This window comes from Podarcis erhardii (genome assembly GCF_964252035.2).
Source record: "Podarcis erhardii genome assembly, chromosome: 1".
NCBI classification, from domain to species: Eukaryota; Metazoa; Chordata; class Lepidosauria; order Squamata; family Lacertidae; genus Podarcis; species Podarcis erhardii.
The window spans coordinates 111,189,929-111,211,558 of NC_138497.1; the positions used below are offsets into that span (position 1 = coordinate 111,189,929).

A 21,630-nucleotide genomic window follows, 5' to 3' on the forward strand; every position below is an offset into this window, starting at 1 on the left:
TTTCAACCAGAAGGTTTGTCCATATATGGTGCACTGTGAACACAGAACAACATTGGCAAGGCTGCACATTGACTTGTTAGGTAAGTGGATCAAGTCAGAGATTCCCAGGCAATTTGCTGGGAGGAATAGATGGTACTGCATAGCAACTGGTCTATGTGATGATAATAACAATTTATAAAATGGGATTATATCAGAATTGCCAAGTGTTGAATTAAGCACATCCTTTCACTGAAGATATCAATTTAACCCTACCATATATTTTCTCTCTCTTTTATTTCTATGCGTATCTTCTAACTCATCACCCAAAGTCTTTTCGAAAGACTGTTTGAGCATTTGCATTTCCAGGGGTAGAGAAATATTTTTGCAAGCCATTTATATTCCTTAGCAATTTCTGCATTCTTCTTCTGGTCCTGTCATTGATTTAATTTGTAGTTGCAATACCTCTGTGAGATTTTAAATGCCCCCACAACATGGAAATATGAATTTCATTGGGTAAGATTTAAGTAATGAGTCCTGTCAGCAGAAGCAACAGAATTTCCCTTTCCCTGCTCTGTAGACTCTGGGAAGTTGGGAGAATCCCCCAGAACAATGTGGGAAGAGGAGGGAGGGCAAAAACCTTGCCCTGGCAGAATGATTTTGAAATTCTCCCATTGTTTCTCATGGAACTGTATGATATGACAAATTAATGGATATTTGCAAAGTGCTTTACAAATGAGGACACATTCCCAGGAACAGATAGTATGGCCTGTGTTTGTTGGTTCTCCTGCTGCCCATCAGTGCCCACAACTCATAAGGCAGCTAGAGACTGAGCAGACTGCAGTGTTGTGGGCAGAGATGTGGGGTGGAAAAACATTCCAGGATGGAAATGTTTTCGGGACATACACACACCCCATTTCTAAAAATTGATTGTTTCATAAAATTGTTTTAAGTGCATAATGAATGGCTACAATATCAATCACAATTGCCTGGAGTTGCAAATATATTTTTCTAGGTGACAACCTTTAGGATATTGGTGTGGGAACGTAGGCCTGGGGACCTCCATGTCTCTCTGTCTGGCCCTTTGGATACCCTTCCCTCAGAGTACACACCCCACCAGCCCCATTCCACCCCCTCAATCACTTTTCCTGGCTGGAATGTGTCTGAATTGTGATTGTGCCTCTTGCTTGCTTGGATAGAGGACCATCTACATGGGTTGAAACCTCTGGCTTTTATGTGACTGGAATGTTGCCTATCCAGAGTCACATCTGTTATTCTATCCGTTTTTGCAGGTTTAACAGTTTTCAAGGTCTTCGTGATTATTATTTTTAACAATATGAAAGAAGTGTATTCTGTTGAGTTATCAGATTTTAAAAGCATTTATGAGTACTCCAGTAAAATTATTATATCCTGGGTTAAGGAAGGTATGCACAGGAAGGTGATAGACCCTGGGTTAGAGGCAGGGAAGGGAAGTTCTCCCAGGGTGGGAGGCTGGGAGAAGAAAGGGAAGCTCCCAGGTGAGAGCTGGAACAATCCACACCCTTTTGTGTGAAACAAGGGTTAAGATCTACCTCTGATAAAGGGCTTTGTATTTTTTCTCTTTCTTTTTTCCTTTTATGCTATTTCTTTTTTAATTTAGATTTATTTATTTTCATTGTATTTTATGCTGAAAAGTTTCAATAAAAATGATTTTTAAAATATTAAAAATATTCAGAAATAAAGCTTTGAATTTGTTTGAAAGAAAAATTTCTTGAATGCCCCAGTCAACACTTTCACTTCAACTTCTTATTGTCACTGGAAAATGTAAAATACAACACACACACACACACACACACACACACACACAATGTAAAACATGGGGGGGGGTTGTTTACCAAATAAAAGTCAAGCATACTAAATCAGATCCCAATCTTTTATGCAGCAGCAGATAATTTCCCAGAAGTTCTCCTGGTTCAAAAAAGATCTGGAAAACTCACATCACTGGACTTGGAGTGTAGGTTGCAAAAGTGGTCTTATGAGGAGGTAGAAAGACTTCTGTCTGAGGTGGAAAATTGAGGGATGGAGTCAATGGAAGTGGTTCCAAGTTTGGACCCCTGGCTAAAATCTGCCACCCACTGAAGAACCTGCTGCCTCCTAGTTCTTACTGATTTGCTTTCTCAGCAAAGTGTTGCCAGTGGGAGTAGTGACATCTGCAAAATGACAACATGCGGCATTTTCCTCCCTGGGCCAGTTCTCTTCTGTTAATGGAGCTGCCTGGGAGAAAGTTTTTTGAGAAACAGGCAGAGAGCTAGGCTATGGGAGGAGCTTGCTCCTCCCATTTGTCAACATTCTTCGGGGGTCAAGATGCCAGCTGGCTAGCCCCCAGCTGGATCATGCCCTTCCAGTCGTGACGATACTCCGGTCTCTGGTGTGACGTAAATCAGCGACTCAGACTTCAAAAGTCTGAGCACGCTATATTAGCAGAGCATACTGCGCAAACAGAACAGGCGTGAGGCTTGTGAAAACATACTAACAGCTAAAGATTTATTAAGCATAAATCAGGACAAAGAAAACATGTCGTCTCCCTTTCTTCTCCTCAGAGAGACAGAGAAAAGCAAAAGCTATACAAACAGACAGAAGTTCCCAGCAGACTGTGCTGGAATGTAAACAGACATGTGACACTTAACAATCCCATGTCTGCTCCATAAAGTGGAACAGAAATTCTCAACATCCTCCCCCTTTCCATGTAACCTGTGGCGCAGTATTTCAACCCAACTGCAACTGCTGTACATATACCTGAAGTTGTTCTCTGTTAACAACCTTAGACAACAGATCTGCAGGAATCTCGTTTCTTGGCATGTAGGAGACCTGAATGAGTCCTTTCCAAAGACACTCCCTTGCACGATGTAACTTTATCTGCAAGTACTTGGTTCTTTGCTTTCAACTCTCTGAAGCTAGCAAAGCCACACAGGACTTGTTGTCTTGATACAGGACATTTCATATTAACCCTGACATCCTTAAACAGTTGCAACAACCATTCACAATCCATAAGTGAATATGACAGTGCATTGAGTTCAGCTTCACAAGAAGTCAGGCTCACTGTTGCCTGCTTCTTGCACAGCCAGTCAAACAGACTCTGGTTGTACATGTAGCATACCCCGTAAGTGCTTGTGCCATCTGTGGTGTCACTTCCAAAACTTGCATCTGCAAATATCTCCAGACCTCCAGACCCCTGACTAGTGAATCTGAGTCTGTAGTACCTTTTAGATAGTGTGCTATGCGCTTCAGAGCTTTCCAATCCTGAACAGTAGGATTGTTATCTTGTCTGCTAAGCAGATTAGTGCTCACAGCTATATCAGGTCTTGAACATCTGGCAATGAAATTTAGTTTGCCTAGAATGTCAGAATCAAAGATTCTCATGTGCTTGACTTATGGTTTCTTACCAAACATCTTCTCATAGGGAGTACAGCCTATTGGTGCAGAATACCTGTGATTATAAGAATAAACAAAACAATTAAGAGATTCAGCCCAATACTCTTCAGGAAGATTGGCATCATGGAACAAGGTTTTTAGGCCTTGTAGCAAACTCTGGTTTGCCCTTTCACAAAGTCTATTCTGCCATGGAGATCTTGGACTTGTGAGGTCATGCTGAATCCCATTCTCACGCATGTACCAGGAGTGTGGTTTAGTGCATGCCAAACACTGCCTCAGAAACACACCTGCCTTTTGGAACAGTACTTCCTGTGTTCAGTGGTGTGTGGTCAGTGGACTAGGGGCCTAGGCTAGTCCCCTAAATTTTTCCTGGTAAATTGGAGTATTAAAGCCTGGTGCCTCCTTCCCGAAGCCTGGGAAGCTTCTACCAAGCTTAGGGAGGGAGATGTGATGCTCACACTTGTGACATGGCCCCCCCTCCAATCGCCCCTGGCAAGCTGGTGCCTCTGTCCCTAACTGTCCCTGTATGGAAAATTTCACCGCACACCTTGTTGTGTGTCACCATACCCAGCCGTGAACAGGAGTCTCCCCCTGCCTTCTACATTCTTTCTTACAAGATGTATTGAAACCTGAAATGTAAGTGAGACAAAAAGGGAAACTGTAGGACTTCCCCCCATCAGATCAGTTTTGTATGAGGTCTAGTTTTGGAACATTCAGCGGCAACTTTATTAGCATTACCAATTAGTTGGATACATGGATTTAAATTTTCAGTTTTTCTGTGAAAAGCAGTGTTACTTGTTACAGTGATTATTTAGATGTTAGGGTATTCTTAAACTCCTTAATAAGACAAAGGAGGGAACCTAGGGAATTCTCTTGCCTCAAATGTTGACACTTCTATCTCCCTGCCCCCCTCCCTCACTGGAACTTATTCATGAGAAGCTTGAGCATTTCTAGTATTAGAAAACCCATCTCAGAATGACTTTAAAGACCTTGATTGCCTGGTCTGCAGTCAAATGTTTCCTTGCTTCATTGCACCTGTTCCTCTTGCAGGTACATGTGACAGTGCTGCAGCTATGAGTGGAATTTTAAAGAGGAAGTTTGAAGAAGTTGATGGCTCTTCGCCCTGCTCTTCGGTGCGGGAATCGGATGACGACGTTTCTAGCAGTGAAAGCGCTGACAGTGGTGATAGTGTCAACCCATCCACTTCAAATCATTTCACCCGTAAGTAATAAACCTGGAGAGTGAAGCTCTGCAGATTAAAACATTCAAATGATGTGCCATGCTTTTGTCCCCTTTGTTTACTATACTTACTGAATAATGCCTGCATTCTTCAGTGGGCAGTAGACTGGTTTGGCCTCATGGTAATATGCACTTATGCAGCACCACACATTTTAGGTCATTTGCATGGTTCTGGGTGTGTTGAAACTGGCCCTGATCAGGCAAATGACTTTACCGTGGAACCATGTGGCTGAACTAGACCTAAATTGCCCAGGATCTTGAGAAGCTTACAGGATACTTGAAGAACTGTTTTTGGTCATATGAACCAGCCTGGGCATTAAGATCTGGTCTGTATCCAATTGTCTTCAGATACATAGCAGTCAACAATGAGGAACAGGGCCTTAGCTTATGGAATGCCCTCCCGGGAGAGATCCACCTGACTCCATCATTGCTTGACTTTCTCAGGGCAAATGACCTATTTATTTCAAAAGGCATCCAGCTGAAATACAGCACCCAACTAGTGGCTTTATAGACAGCTTGATCTGGATGTGCTTGTTATTTTTAATGCTTTATGTAATGATCAATCATTTACATTGTTTTTGTTTAATATTGTCTTGTTGTCGTCTATAGGCTGCTTTGAATATTCTGTATAGAAAAGCAGACTACAAATGTATCAAAATATAAATAAGAGAACAAACAGGACATGTATAAAATAGTGTAAACCGTTGTTTCACAAGCTAGTAATCATCACGCTTATAAGAGAATAGGGTGGGTGTGCTTTGGGTTTATCATACAGTTTCTGCTGTTGCCCCATTATAGTAAAGATAGCAGTTGTGTTAATGTAGTTGGCTCTGAATAATCTGAGAATACCAATGTAGGTCAATCATTATAATCCTACTCTTCTTCTGCCTATTCTGAAATCTTAGATTCCTTCTCTCTGCTTATTAGAACACTTGAACAGCAGGAATAATTGGGCAGAGAGAAAGACATTTCAGTGTGAAGCTATAAAAGATTCAGCATTGATTCTAATGGTTCCCCGAATGGTGGCATAAGAAAGGGAAGAAATATCCCCAAGTGGGTTTGACAAAGGGGGTGGGGATAACTCACAGATGGAGCACATGATTTGGTCCAAGGTTTAAACCCCAAGGTTTAATCCCAGGTGGGGCTGGGAAAGGCTGGTCTGAAATCCCAGAAAGTCACTGACAGATGGTGTATAATAATAGTAATAATAATAATAATAATTTTTTATTTATACCCCGCCCTCCCCAGCCAAGGCCGGGCTCAGACCGGCAGTAGTACTAGATGAACCAATGGTCTGATTTGGTTTAAAGCAATTATTATGTTCCAGAGGGATTGAGTGTGTCCATGAGTTTGTGGTTAGATTCTCTGGTGAGCAGTGGGAACCCACAAGGGGGAATTTGGGGGGAGAAAGAGGGGGACAGTTTCCAAAAAACACATGGGTTTAGCTTGGTTATGGAATATGAAGGGCCTCCCAAGGAGAGGAACGGAGGTTTCTTGTTATGGCTGTAAGGGTGTGAGTAGGGCTGTGTACACACATAGCCACTGAAATGCACAGGGGTCATTTTTCCACTGTGTGTTCTTGTACATAGTGCACTGTGGTCTAAACCACTGAGCCTCTTGGGCTTGACGATCAGAAGGTCGGCGGTTTGAATCCCCATGACGGTGTGGGCTCCCGTTGCTCTGTCCCAGCTCCTGCCAACCTAGCAGTTTGAAAGCACACCAGTGCAAGTAGATAAATAGGTACTGCTGTGGCGGGAAGATAAATGACATTTCCATGTGCTCTGGTTTCCGTCACGGTGTCCCGTTGCACCAGGAGCGGTTTAGTCATGCTGGCCACATGACTCGGAAAGCTGTCTGTGGATGAACGCTGGCTCCCTCGGTGTGAAAGCCAGATGAGCGCTGCAACCCCATAGTCCCCTTTGACTGGACTTAACTGTCCAGGGGTCCTTTACCTTTTACCTTTACACACCTTCACATTGTAGCATCATCTAAAGCAGCAGCTACTGTCAGTGTTGTCTATACACACTGGTGGGTGCATTTCCATACTAATGCGCAACAGGGTTCTCTTTTCCCCTCCCCTCAATTGGTGTTTCCATAAACTTTTTTAAAAAACATATTTTTAAACAAACTTTCCAAAGAGAGAGGCTGGAAACTGGTGTGTTGATATATTGATATGCAAATGATACATATTGGTATATGGAGGCGGATTTTAGTGGCACAGCCCTATAATGTCAGTTGGCCTGCCTAATAGGAAGTGTCCTGAGGGCGCATTCTCTTTGTACACATGTATTCAGCAAGCGCTTGAGAAGGGCATTCTCTGCACAAAATGGGTTAAAACTGTTCTAGCACAATGCGCTTTTGATTGACAAAATAGTGTGGTACAAGGACTACCTGGGGATGCTGCTGTGTGTATAGCACATCCAAAAGGTGCCTGCATCCAATGCTGACTGCACATTATTATGCAATGTGTATACTCCTTTAGAGAGACATCGAGATGTGGAAGAATCTTTGACTGGGCATCTGAGTAAGGTGATTTTTTTTAAAAAAACTGGTAGATTTTTATGTGAGATTTTACTGAGTTTTGCATTTGCATTTTATTGGAAATGTGGGATATAAACTGCTAAATAAAATACTGCTAATCATCTTTGTATTATGACAGTGCACTGCACATGGCAGGACTGGCGACTATATGTGCAGCCAGCAGTGCTTACGTATCTGGTATGGGCATTCTAGGTCAGCTTGAAGATTCATAGATACTAAGCACTGTCTATTAGTGCAGTGGCAGATAACATAAACAAATCATTAGACCATTTCTGGCACTGCAGTGTAAGCTAGTAGAATTCAGAACAATGCAATGGAAGGCAATATTGTGGTCTATGTCTTCAATAACGTCGCTCTTCACAGCAGCTGTGTTTTCCAGTTGCTTTGAGAAACAAAGTACTATATTCACTTTTTTTTTAAAGAGTGCTCTGTGAAACAAATTACTCTTTCCTTATAGCTGAAGATGGAAACTAAATGTTGCAAACAGTTTAGTTTGTGGTATTGACAGCTGCTGGGTGCAGAAATAGCATGCCTACTCTAGGCAAGAGTTTGCTTATGACTATGCTGATATTTTGTAAAGATGTGGATTTGCCTGGGAGTAGCAAAAAAAGGCTCACTTTAAAGTGGTTAGTTTTGATGGTTGGAGAGTAAAATTGATGTTTTATAGCACACACATTTGAGGGGGCGGGAGGAAGAATATTCTTAAGCTTGGGGCCCACAATCAAGCACAGGTTTCGTTGCAATGACTGCAAATAATCTAGAGTCAGTTCATATCTTCCACAACCTGTTTAGTCAATGATTTGGGCTGATCGGGGTTGTAGTCTAACAACATTTGGGGACCCAAGTTGAAGAGCATTGATCTAGAGTAGTGTTTCTCAAAGAGTAGGGCCTTGGGCCACTTTTAGATGGGCCTCATTGGTACAGCCTTCCCCAGGGCCTCTTCACTTGCTTGGGTACAGAAAGGAAGGGATAAGAGATATAAGCTGTTAGAACAGGAGGAAATTAATGTAAAAGGACCAGGGTTCAGGGGTAGGTGCGGTTGGGGAGGGAGGGATGAAAGAAACGCCCAGTTTGAGAGGTGGTGGGATAAGGTACAAGATGAGAGTGAGAGGAGAATGGTAGAAATGACAGGAGATGGGTAAAAATACTTTGAGGGGCACGTTGGGGTGGGAAGGGGGAAATAGAAAAGGCCTTCTCCAGTTAGAACCTCTGGGTCAAATTCTGCCTAAAAGGTAGAAGCTGAGTCACAATACCTCCTGAGCAAATGTCATTGCTTAGGAAACAATTGCTGCACAGCCGGAAATTGCTTTCCTAAATGTAATCAAATTTTGGTGTAAATTAACCAGGAAGAACAACAAATCATAATTTTTCAACTAGAAGACAACCCTGTCTTCAACAACTTGTATCATTTGCAAAGATAAACTAGCATAGTTCCCCCCTAGCCCATTTATTTGGTTATTTATTTATAGAATCTTTTGCCCATCCTTCACCATAAGGTCCCGGCAATAAAGAGAGAGAGAGAGAGAGAGAGAGAGAGAGAGAGAGAGAGAGTAGCAAGCCCATCACAGTTATAAAAACACATACAAGTATTCCACATGGAACAGAACAGAATAAATTTCAGACTGCTCAGAGCAGAGACATTTGGAATAAAGGGACATGCTTTTGTCCTATGGCTCTTTCAGAATTGTGGGGTGTCTTAAAAACAAGGAGACGCTAAGTCAAATTGGTTTGGGTCAGTTTCCGAATGTATTAGTAGCTAATAACACTGTTTGTCAGCTATAGGCAAAACAAATTAAGAAATGAAATTACCAGTTTTCATTACTACACATGTCTCTTTCTATTGAATAAGCTGTAAGGGTGCACAGCTTGGTGTTTTGTCCTTTAGTCTGCTATAGTATATGAATTGCATCAGACAACATGTTCCAGGTTTCAAAGTTGCTGTACAGAAAAAAAAGCAATGATAATAATAATGAAAACAATAAATCCGCGCTTCCTAATGTAGTCCATGGATTGTAGCTCTGTCAGGAAATAACCTTGGTGATGAGGTTGAGAAAGGGAGTTGGCGCAGAGCCAGCAGCCTGCCTAGCATTGAAGCAAAGCTGTTGCTGCTTCAGAAAGAGCCTTGAATAGGAGTCTCATCTGGTTATTAAACCAGACAGTGGAGAGATATTTTCCCTCCTGGGAAGCAGTTACAAACCTCAGGCGCTGAAGCGATGTGAGTGCATGTGACGATTGCATTTCAAAGCATCCTGCGCCCTGAACTTGGGAGAGTGAAATGCAGCTTGCCTAAGTGAACAGGAACGCTTGGGCTCCCTGACCTAGTCCCTTATTTTTTAAACACGGCTCCAACCAATGCCGGTGACTTCTTTTAAAAAACAAAAACAAAAAAAATGTACAGCTGTGGCATCAAAGCCCTCAAATTAATGAATGGTAGACTTACCAACAAAAGCAAACCGCAGCCTATATAACCAGCAAAGTAAATCCTTCTATAACAAGGCACACTGAAATGTATTTTTGACTTCTGACCTCGTCCATCTGCCTAATGGAATAATAGGCTATTCTCCCGGGGCCTCTGTGTAATGTCTTTGTCATTCCGGGGCGGGGAATAAAATAAAATGGCCTGATCACACTTCAGTCAGCCAGTTGTGCTGTCTGTCATACTTAAGTTGGCTAGGGCAGCTTTTCTGAGATCTTGTGAAGGTGTCAGGGGCATACCTGGAATGGTTCAGTTAGGTTTGCAGAGAGTGGAAATTATCATGGGTGCCCATCCTTTATGGGGTGAGGAATATAGGCCAGTGAAAGAAGAAACATCATGGAACAGAGGTTGGGACTAGAGCCTGATTCTCACATAGGTGTTGATTGTTCTGGGGCTACAGTATCTAGTGATGACTTGTGACAACACTGTGGAAAGGACAGGCGAACCAGTCTGCTTCCGTCCCATGTCATTTTTGCATGCATTCACCCATAATTCCATTTTGTTTTGCATTAATCATGCGGTCCTTTAGGGGGTGGGGAAATCCACATTCAAATACATATTAAAGTATGTGCTCTGTATCCAACAAGGTCAAACTCAGGGTATACGTATTGAAATCAAATCATTTAAGTTAGTTATGCCCATTGATTTCAGTGGGTTTTCCTCTTGCCCTGTATTTTAAATGCATTTTCTCTGAAAGTATGCATTTCTGAATATATTTTCTCTCGGAGCACACATTTTAAAAAGCTATTTTGTGACCTTTTTTGGAGCTAAGAACTGCATCAGTATAATTGGGAAGTGTGAAAGCTGGTGGGTAGCCTAACAGCCCAATCCTAACCTTACCTACTCAGAAGCAAATCCTATTCAAGTCAGGCAGGTAGAGTTAGGATTACAGCCTAAGTTCCGAGAGCTGAATGTTAGACTGGGAGTTGCAGATCAGATCAGTTCGTGTCAGAATTTGCAAATACTGCTTTTCTCAAGCATCCCTAGGCTATGGACATAGGATTGTCATATCCCTTAAATCACATGCAGTCCTTTTCAGTGGAGTCAGTTGACACATTTAGCTCTGCCGGTCAATAAAAAGATACTCATCAACTGCAGAAAAATCAAACGATGTGGCACGTTGTATGTGAACTAGTCCACACATTGAGAGAAGTTTGGTCACACTTTTGAAGCTTTACAATCTTGTTCCCTTCACACCTGTTCCACAGCAAACCAGGACTTGACACTAGAAACAGAATGCTCTGTCTAGGCCTTTCAGTATATTGATTGGGACCCCAGGACCTTGTGTGCATATGCAAAATTCTTCCACATGTGCACATTGGCTCATGGGGCGTCACTCTGGAGAGTCTCCAGAAGGTGAGGACTACCTATGGAACGCTGAGCATTCCATCACACTTGGGCTTTTACTGTGTAGACAGAGCACAAATATTTTTCTGCATTGCCTGCTGCCCTTGCCTTTAGTTTGAAGAAGCTGTCACTATGGCTATTGTTCAGAGTTGTAGAAAGAGTTGGCGGGAGTGTCTTTTGGTTTCAGACATCGTGAGGGCCTAAGGTGCATGGGAATTTAGATGTGCTGTGTAAACCATCTCAGAAACCACCACATATTTAAGAGGGGGAGAGAAAAAAATGTGGAACAGACTGAAGAAAATGAAGGACGGAATGGAAATAAAAGAGGATAATGAGAAAAATGGAGAGGTGCAATTGCGAGTGAAGGATATCCTGAAGGATTGATACTGGTGAGTGAAGGCTGATCAGGTGTTGTTTCCTCGCAGAGTGCTCTAAGAAGACACTGTTGGCTTAAATACAAAACGTAAAACATAAACTATAAAAAAGCAGACTGCTTTGGAGAATGGATTCAGGGTTTGAGGCCAAGGTGAGTTGTGCCACAACTGTATTTAAATAGCTACTAAGAGTAGCTTTGAACATAATCCAAGTATGACTTGAAAATCTTACTGAATGCACTGCTAGATTTATTTATTCAGCATCCCTTTATGGTAATGATTAGATACACTGGTAAGAAAATCTGCAGGCTTCCTCACACAAAGCTGGACAAAAAGGAAAATGTTACACAGAAAGCAAATTACTTAGACTAGTCCTATGCACTGTGACTCAGAAGTCCTGTTGAGTTCAATTAAACTTAGGTAAAGGTAAAGGTACCCCTGCCCGTATGGGCCAGTCGTGTCCGACTCTAGGGTTGCGTGCTCATCTCGCTCTAGAGGCCGTGAGCCGGCGCCGTCCGAAAACACTTCCGGGTCACGTGGCCAGCGTGACGAAGCTGCAGCTGGCGAGCCAGCACCAGCGCAGCACACGGAAACGCAGTTTACCTTCCCGCTATAAAGCGGTCCCTATTTATCTACTTGCACTTCAGAGTGCTTTCGAACTGCTAGGTGGGCAGGAGCTGGGACCAAAAGACGGGAGCTCACCCCACCGCGGGGATTTGAACCGCCGACCATAGGATTGGCAAGTCCTAGGCACTGAGGTTTTAACCACAGCGCCACCCGCATCCCACTATCAATTAAACTTACCGTGAAGTAAATGGGTATAGGACTACAGCTTAAATTGTTTTTTTAAAAAAAATATTTATAAAATTGATGAATACCTAATTATTTATGTAAATAGATTATAGACCTCTTTTATATTAAACAATATTCAGAAGCTTACAAACAGTAAAAACTAGTCTGCAGAACAAGCATCAGCAAGAGCAGTCAATCCCTCAAATATATCAAAACTTAAGCAGAGAAGAACAGTAAAATGCCAATAAAATCAAATACTGTGGTCCCTGGAAGGGTATATCAGGGGCCATAGGATAGAGTGGATATGGCCTGAGGGAGGAGAAGGAGGTCCACCCTCACAAAGCCCTACAAGTTGCAGGCCTAGAAACTTCTGCCTACCTTGTTCCTCCACCATCAGCGTTCAGTGGTGGCAATGGCAAAAATGCTTTGTGTATTTGCTTAGTCACATTAAACTTGAGCTCCTCCCAGGGCTCACAGCAGCATTCAGCAGAATCAATTCAGAAAACCTCCCAATTTATGTATAAATTGGAATTAAAGCTATGGCAGAAATGTTCTGGCTGTGAGGTTGACTAAGATTTAGACTAGAAAGCTCTTGATGCAATAAATGTTAGTTGAAGTGTAGGATTAAAAACTGCCCTTTTGGGCTTCATATCTTAGTGTTCTGTGTGCATTGTATTGTAACCTGATTTGGACTAAGTCTCACTGAAGTCAATGGGACTAGCTTCTGGTTCTGGTTCCAGTATTTACAATTGCTTTGACAGGAGCCAAGCCATGGTTTGGTTTAGCATCACATCTCAACCCAGGTTCATGGTTTGTTTATCTCCAAACAAACCATGAGCTATAACCAAGGTTTGTTTTGGGCTTACTGCTCAGTGGTTTGTATGGGGGAAACAAATCACACCCCTGGGTTTGGATGTAACACTAAGCCAAATAAAGTCATCTGTGCTTATATTCCATTCAGCTAGACTAGACAGTGGTCCAGCAGATATTCCTCCCTGGTATCCTATGGTTGGTTAAGAGGCCAGTGCTCATGTAAGACAAGGGTGTCTCCTTTCCTGAATAGGCTGTGGTTGCAGTTTGGTCCACGTTTAGTTTTGCAAGGATCCAAATTAAAGGCTTGATGTATTGGAGCCACATATATCTCAGCAGCAGTGCACATGACTTGCACATACAAAATCCTAAATTCAGTTCCTTGCAATCTCAAGTTAATGGAGCTTGGAAAGCAGGGCTGGGCGAGAACCTTCTGCCTGCAACCTTGGAGAGCAGTGGCCAGTCAGAACAGACCAAAACTGGGCTAGATGGACTAGTCCTGTGACTCAACAGAAGGCATCTCTTTGTCTGCAAGAAAGAACAAAGCTATTTTTGGAGTGCACATTAAGGCGGCATCTGTTTTGTTTCTTTAGATTTCATTTTGTTTAGTGCATGACGTTAAAGTCCATTAGCGTCCGTGAGCCTTTCGTCTGGCTTTGCTTTCTAGGATGGCTGTTAAAAGTGGGCCTTTTTGAAAAGTGATGTTTTGACCTGGATTACCGCGATGATGAATTACACTTGACAGTCCTATCTTGTTAAGACTTGATGAATACTATGTGGGAAATCCAGGGAGTGGGTGTAGAATGGGGTTAATCCTTTTTATTAGAATGTTCCAGCACAGCACTGAGAATACATCAAAAAGCAGGAAAATGGGTTAGTGGCTTTAAGAATAGCCTTGTCGTCTGCCACGTTGCTTTAAAAAACAAAAGGGAAAAGAAATGGGCTGCTCTGTGCTACATGCTCTTGCCTTGAGACTTCCCCTCTCCCTAAAATATTTCTCTGATGGCAGTAAACGAATTGCATTGCCCTGCTGGTTGTAAACCTGCGGGTACTCTGTTGCGGAGCCATATGGCTCACATTTATTTTAATGTGCCTTTGACAGGAGGAGAATAGCTGAGACTGCTGAGGAAAGTGCTTACACTTTGGATTCCAGCCAGCGAAAGCTCAATTTATTTATGTGTAGTAACTGAGTAACTTCTTTTTACAGTAGAAATGGTGCTTGAAAAAGATTAAAAGACTTGACATGTCATTTATGCTACTTTTTCTTGCCCCTCCCCCCCATTTTCTTTTTTGCAAACAAGGCAAACATGCTTTCCATTCACAGCATCGGTTTATTTTTAACTGAGCCGAGACCCCCCCACCTCCACCCGCCGGTGGAATTCCGTGATCTATTTTTGGAAAGCTTGGTAGAATTTGCTTAAGCAAGATTATGTGTAAGGAGTTTCCTCATATGAAGACCAACTAAAGGTCACATTGGATCTCTAAGTCTCAGAGAGGCATCTCACTCAGAATCGACACAGGATAGAGCCTAGTTGATGGGCTGGAAACACCAGATGCTGTCGCCTTACTGGAGCTAATCGTGTGTGAAACCACTCAGCAGTCTGGACAGGAGACCACGGAGAACCTTGTGCAAGAGCAGGATATAAAATCAGGGGATGATCTAGGAGATGCTTTATTTGGAGATAAAACCTGGAGCTTCATACTTAACAAGGAACACATTCTGTGCCAATTTCAGCTCTTATCCAAACAAATTGCCATATTCTGGTAAGACAGTTTTGTCCCTGGTCACTCGCCTGTGGCAAACAGGCTTTCCATGCATTCAGGCAGGAAGCTTTCATGACTTGGAAAAGGGTTGATCCTGTTTTTCTTCTGGGCTGTTGATTTGCCACATGTAGCAATAAGGATGCACCTCAGCTGTGCCTTCAGATGATGCCTGCTTCCTCACATGGCTGTCCCTTGCTGAATGGGAGCAAATGTGTATTAATAATGTTCCAGGTTGCAATTAAAAACTAAAAGCAATGAAATAATGGCTGTAAAGTAATATAGGCCCTCTGTGATAGTGTACTCAGTTATTTATGAAGCTAATAAAACAGGCCACCTGGAGGTATAAATGAAACAGATCTATAATTGCTTCCTATAGGAAAAAGATTGTGTTTTTGGTAGAAAGGTATTCTGCTTCCGTTTCCAGAAGTCCTGGGCTTTAGCAGTGCTAGAGGTCTAAAAGGTAATAAAGAAGGCGGCCAGTGTTTTTCTACACTAATCGTATCTAGAGATAATATTCCACCTCATGTTGTCATTGTGTTGGGCAATTTCACGTTCACAAGAGAAAGTTACATTGATTATTTCATACCTGGCTCACTTTTGTTACCAGGTTTTGGCTAGGTTTTGTGATGGCCTTGGTATGGATGGGGTCACTGAAGAGCCACAAATGAAGGGACTCTCAGTGAGGAACAGGAAGCACCAAAGATGAATGGAAGCATCTGTTGAGAGCATGATGGAAGGGAACCTCTTCCATGCTGACTTGTGTCTCATGGAACCTTAAAGCCGGTAGCAAGGAATCTGTAGCCATTTATCTTGCTGCTGTTGAGCTCCAACTCCCATCAGCCCCAGCCAGCATGGCCAATAGTCAGGGATAATGGGAACTGTAGTCCAGCAAACTACAGGCACCAGGCCCATTGGCAAACCAACAAAGATGTCCGCAAGCAAATCTTGAAGGCTGGCAACATTAAACTTGCCATGTGGGAATCCCTTGCAGACGACTGCAGCACCTGGAGACAATCAGGTTGTATATCCACAGCAGTGACCAGAGGAGGAATGACCACTGGGAGTAGCTAAGAGAGAAGAAATGCCAGGGCACAGTTGTATCAGCACAACCTGATGCCTTCTTCTGCCCCAGCTGCAGCAAAACATGTGTCTCCCATGTCGGTCTTTATGGCCACAGCAGGAGCTGTAACTCTCTAGTCGTTAGAATTCACCCACAAGGGTGCACTCTTCCATTGTCTCCCAAGACAGGTGGATGGTGACAAATATCAGCAACATCATAATCCCCAACCCCTGCTTTAAGCCTTGCAGAGAATTCTGCAGCATGCTCAGAGGTGCACATGCTAACTGCACTGGAAACTGGCTAAGACCATTCAGCCTCACAACTTCAGGGACACAAATCCATCATTATTGACCTTTTCACTCAGGTGTCCCTGATGATCTTTTAAAGAACCACAGAGTTCCTTCCCTGAACACAGTTTGAGAAAAATATTGTGATTTTCTTTTTTCTTTTACTCACTGACTGGTCAAAGGTCCCACCTCACCCCTGCCCCAATAACATGATGGGTTGAAACCCATCTATCGCCTAAGATTAAAAAAACCTGCTATTGCTCCCTGTGGATGTGTGGCAGCAAGAAGGGCCTGAAGGCCAAATGGCTCTAATTGCCTGAGACAGAAGAGTTTTTAACCAGCTCCCATGTCCTGTTGTGCCTTATTGCTGTTAAATATATGGCTTCATGTTACAAAGGCTGTCAGCATCTTTTATGACCATCTCAGTTCCTCCCTTCTGACCATTACTGTTCTCCCATCATACCTGTGCAATTGTCGCACCTAAATTGCACAGCCATAACTCATCATCTAGTTCCCCCCCCAGTCTCCTACTGCCGTCTCCCAGTAAATCAGGCAGGCTCCTGTCATATCTTCAGGAGACAAGCAGCTAATGCGTGTGTGCGGTTAATATTCTACACTGCAGGCTAACAACGGCCTGCTTCTTTGTGGGGAAACAAAAGCATTCAGAATTTCAGCATGAGGTATCTCTGTCTGGACCAGCTGCACAGCAGGGATAACGCATTTAAGGAGCTGTTTTGTTTTATTTAAGGCGCTCTTTTCAAAATCAGTATGCATTGCCTAGAAAGTATGTTCGAATGCATGAGAAAGGGATAAACACCAGACCTTTAAAACACATTCAAAGCACACATCCAAGAATCCTGGGAACTGTAATTTGTCCTCCACAAACCTACATCTCCTCGCACCTTTAACAAACTGCAGTTCCCAGAACTCTTGGGGTGTGTGTGTGTGCTTTGAATGCCCTTTAAAAGGTCTGGTGTTTACACAGCCTGTGTGATGAGTGTAGGAAAACTATGCTCCTGACAGGTTGATTTATTTCTGATGTAACAACTGCATGACAACAAGTCTACCTTTTTGTGCAGCACATGGGAGAGATGAAGGAATGAATGAAACAAGACAAACACACATCGTGCATTCATGCTACTTAAATAGCATCACTGTGTGGCAGGCTTCTGGCATTAATTTCTCATGCACAAGATGTGCCATGAGAGAGTAATCGGTTTGTGAAAACATGGGGCAAGATACTCACTAGTCAGGTAACAATGTTTCCTTTGCTTAAACCTTAATTAGCCAATCCAAGTTACTTGAGGTTTAAGAAAGCCCTGTGTTTGTTTGTTTTATGTTGGGTACCTAAATAAAGATAGGGACACTGTGGGTTAAACCACAGAGCCTAGGACTTGCTGATCAGAAGGTCGGCGGTTCAAATCCCTGCGACGGGGTGAGCTCCCTTGTTCGGTCCCTGCTCCTGCCAACCTAGCAGTTCGAAAGCATGTCAAAGTGCAAGTAGATAAATAGGTAAGAAGGTAAACGGCGTTTCCATGCACTGCTCTGGTTTGCCAGAAGCGGCTTAGTCATGCTGGCCACATGACCCGGAAGCTGTACACCGGCTCCCTCGGCCAGTAAAGTGAGATGAGCGCTGCAACCCCAGAGTCGGCCACGACTGGTCCTAATGGTCAGGGGTCCCTTTACCTTTATAAAGAGGGAGGCCTTGTGGGTTGGAGGTTTCCATGTCCAGGAGATAGATTAGCTGCCTGTTCTGGATGGGATGGCACTCTCTTTGAAGGAGGAGCAGGTGTTCGTTTTTGGGGTATTCCTTGATCCATCTTTGTCACTAGAGTCCCAGTTGACCTCTGTGCTCTGGAGTGACTTTTACCAGGTTCAGGTGGTTTGCCAGCTGCAACCTTTCCTGAACGGTGACAGCCTGACCACAGTGGCCCATGCATTGGCACTGCCTGAAGGCTTGATAGCTGTGCTTTATGTGGGGGTTACCCTTTTATCTGGTCCACAGTTGTGCAGACTGCTCACAGGACCAGATTACTGGCAATATGTTACCCCACCACTAAGAGAGCTGCCATGCCATGGGGCTGGGAGCTGGGGGCACTGTTATACAGTGGTTCCGCTCCTTCCTCCTGGGCCGTGTCCAGAAGGTGGTGGTGGGGGGTGGGTGTTCAGACCCCTGGGCTCTCACTTGTGGGGTGCCTCAGGGTTCTGTCCTCTCCCCCATGCTTTTTAATATCTATATGAAGCCGCTGGGAGAGATCATCAGGGGGTTTGGACTGGGTGTTCATCAGTATGCAGATGACACCCAGCTCTACCTCTCCTTTAAATCAGAACCAGTGAAGGCGGTGAAGGTCCTGTGTGAGTGCCTGGAGGCGGTTGGAGGTTGGATGGTGGCTAACAGATTGAGGTTGAATCCTGACAAGACAGAAGTACTGTTTTTGGGGGACAGGAGGCGGGCAGGTGTGGAGGATTCCCTGGTCCTGAAAGGGGTAACTGTGCCCCTGAAGGACCAGGTGCGCAGCCTGGGAGTCATTTTGGACTCACAGCTGTCCATGGAGGCGCAGATTAACTCTGTGTCCAGGGCAGCTGTCTACCAGCTCCACCTGGTACGCAGGCTAAGACCCTACCTCCCCGCGGACTGTCTCGCCAGAGTGGTGCATGCTCTAGTTATCTCACGCTTGGACTACTGCAATGCGCTCTACGTGGGGCTACCTTTGAAGGTGACCCGGAAACTGCAATTAATCCAGAATGCGGCAGCTAGACTGGTGACTGGGAGTGGCCGCCGGGACCACATAACACCGGTTCTGAGAGATCTGCATTGGCTCCCAGTACGTTTCCGAGCACGATTCAAAGTGTTGGTGCTGACCTTTAAAGCCCTAAACGGCCTCGGTCCTGTATACCTGAAGGAGCGTCTCCACCCCCATTGTTCAGCCCAGACACTGAGATCCAGCGCCGAGGGCCTTCTGGCGGTTCCCTCATTGCGAGAAGTGAGGCTACAGGGAGCCAGACAGAGGGCCTTCTCGGTAGTGGCGCCCGCCCTGTGGAACGCCCTCCCATCAGATGTCAAAGAGATAAAGAATTACCTGACGTTCAGAAGACATCTTAAGGCAGCCCTGTTCAGGGATGTTTTTAATATGTAATGCTGTATTCTTTTTAATACTGATTGGGAGCCGCCCAGAGTGGCTGGGGAAACTCAGCCAGATGGGCGGGGTATAAATAATAAATTATTATTATTATTATTATTATTATTATGATGATGATGATGATGTTCAAGGGACTTCTGTTAATTCATAATGTCTTAAACAACTTGGGGTCAAAGTCCCTTAAGGACTGTCTAGCTTCTTATGTTTTATGGATATCTTTGTTGATTTTGCTTTTATCTGTTGTATTCTGTCTTGTTATATTTTTAATGGAAATGCAACTTACAGATGTGTAAAAATAAGTAAGTCCATTTGCCCTAATAGGTGCGGCAGGTTGGCAATGCCTCCATTCACTGGGACCTGACAGAAACCAGGACTGACAGGGTTTTCACTTCCGGTGGGCAAGCGTTGGCTCCCTTCACCAGCTTGGAAATCTGGCTCCTGTTAAATTGGTCAATGGCAGACAGGCTTGGAGAGCAGGTGCCCCCAGGAGGAAATAGGCTTTCCTAAGGTCCACTCCCAGGGTATTTAAGTCTTCCTGTCCTAACTCCCGGCACCTGGTTCCTAGAGACAGTATGGGAAGAAGAACCTCCATGTTGTTGTTACCTCTGAGATGGCTGACTATATAGTTAGAGGTTCTAGGCCTCTATTCTGCTTTATATAAAAATAAGCAGTTAGGTTTGTCTCGTAAGAGAAGCAGTGCCTGCTTTTACTGGAACACCTTTGAATGTCTTTTGCAACACCTTTGTTGTCTTTGCATTGTTCCACAGTTAAGATCGGAAATTGAGATTGGAAACAAATTAAAGTTGCTCTGGAAAGTGCAATGAACATTGATGGAACTGCACTGCAGCAAAACTTTTAACAGCAACATTGACTACCACCTGATTAAATGACCAAGGAGTCCTAAGAGTTTTAGCTGAGTAATCCATTAACCCTGCCTAAATAGGCACATGAGAAAGCAGTTCAAAAACAAACCAAAACCAACCAACCCCCGATATTCTTTTGTTGTGATGTGTGAATTCAACATGTCACATCAGGTATTGTCTTTGAACAGGCAGTTCCTGTTTTCACACGGAATGAAAGCCTTTTTGAAAATGTCAGTTTTGTATTAAGGATTGCTAAAAATAACTTAAGATGGCTATAAATCTACTTCCCCGTTGATTGGGGGGAAGGGGTAGTTTGTTAGCCTTTCAGAATGTTTTTGATCCGTTAACAAAGCTAATGAATTGACTAAATGTGGCAGTAGCACTATATGCTAATAACAATAATGAAAATGAATGAAAATAAGTTGAATGCCGAATTAAGCATGTGTGCTGATATGGGAGGGAGAGAGAAGGAAACTGGCAACAGGCCAGCTTCTCCACCCAATTAACTGCACAGAGCGAGGATGGCCGAGAATTGGAATAACTCCCTCTCCCCACATGGGAAATCGGTTGTGTGTGTGGAGGCACACACAACTTGCACTCATGCCAGCTCCCACCACCAGCACTCCTTCCTTATCCCTGATTCCCCCAGGCAGAGGTGCTCAGCACCAGCTGGCCTGGGGAACCCACTGCTGAGAATTTGTGAAATGGTGAGAACGGTTTTCATTCTAAGCTGGTCACCTTCTTTCTTTGCAGCATCATCGATACTGAAAAGAGAGAAGCGGAAGAGGACGAAGAATGTTCATTTTAACTGCGTTACCGTGTACTACTTCACAAGGAGGCAAGGGTTCACGAGCGTCCCCAGCCAGGGTGGAAGCACCCTGGGCATGTCCACACGTCACAACAGTGTGCGCCAGTACACACTGGGGGAATTTGCAATGGAGCAAGAGAGGCTTCACCGAGAGATGTTGAGAGAGCATCTCAGGGAGGAGAAACTGAATTCTTTAAAGCTCAAGGTAAGGACAAGGCTAGCAAACTGCATTGCCTCTCTACCGTGTGGGCAAGAAGCAGGAAACAGAGGAATTGCCGCACTTACATCCTTGGCAAGATTGCGTCTCCGCTTCTAACATGGCTGCACGTCAATTGCCCCAAGGAAGCTGGCATCTTCCCTGTTTCCCACATTAACTCATCAGATTTGTAATAGGCTTCCACCTGAGCTCTTTAAGGCGACAGCTTCCTTCCTGCTATGCAGATACGATGGCAATTCATTTCCCCCCATCAAAGTTCTCGCTTTGATCAAAATTTAAATATGGTTAGCCAAACTGCTTAGTGCGGATTGTTCTGCACAAGAGATTTTGGCTGGTTATTTTAAGAAAGCGCTGCTTTGTGTTAGGAATCTGGGTAATGTGGGATGAGGCTGCCGGATAAAATATTGGAACCCATTTTATATGTGTTCTGTATGGTATCTACTTGCAGGAGACTCTGACTGAAGCATGTCCTGCACCAATCTGTTTATGTGTTCCTTCTCATGCCCAGTCAGAGCCTACAGGTAC

At 43.8% G+C, this 21,630-nt stretch overlaps 1 protein-coding gene across 3 annotated transcripts in view; it reads left to right on the forward strand.

Moving 5' to 3' along the window:
- CSRNP3 (cysteine and serine rich nuclear protein 3) overlaps positions 1–21,630 on the forward strand; it is a 93,939-nt gene that overhangs the window by 59,806 nt on the left and 12,503 nt on the right. For 2 of the 3 annotated variants that reach the window (XM_081871987.1, XM_081871988.1), the window contains exons 3-4: positions 4,438–4,608; positions 20,834–21,093. In XM_081871987.1, coding sequence (XP_081728113.1) covers positions 4,438–4,608; positions 20,834–21,093 — 431 coding nt within the window. Of the gene's footprint in view, position 1; positions 81–4,437; positions 4,609–20,833; positions 21,094–21,630 lie in introns of those variants that run through there. The other variant, XM_081871989.1, reaches the window with a different exon arrangement.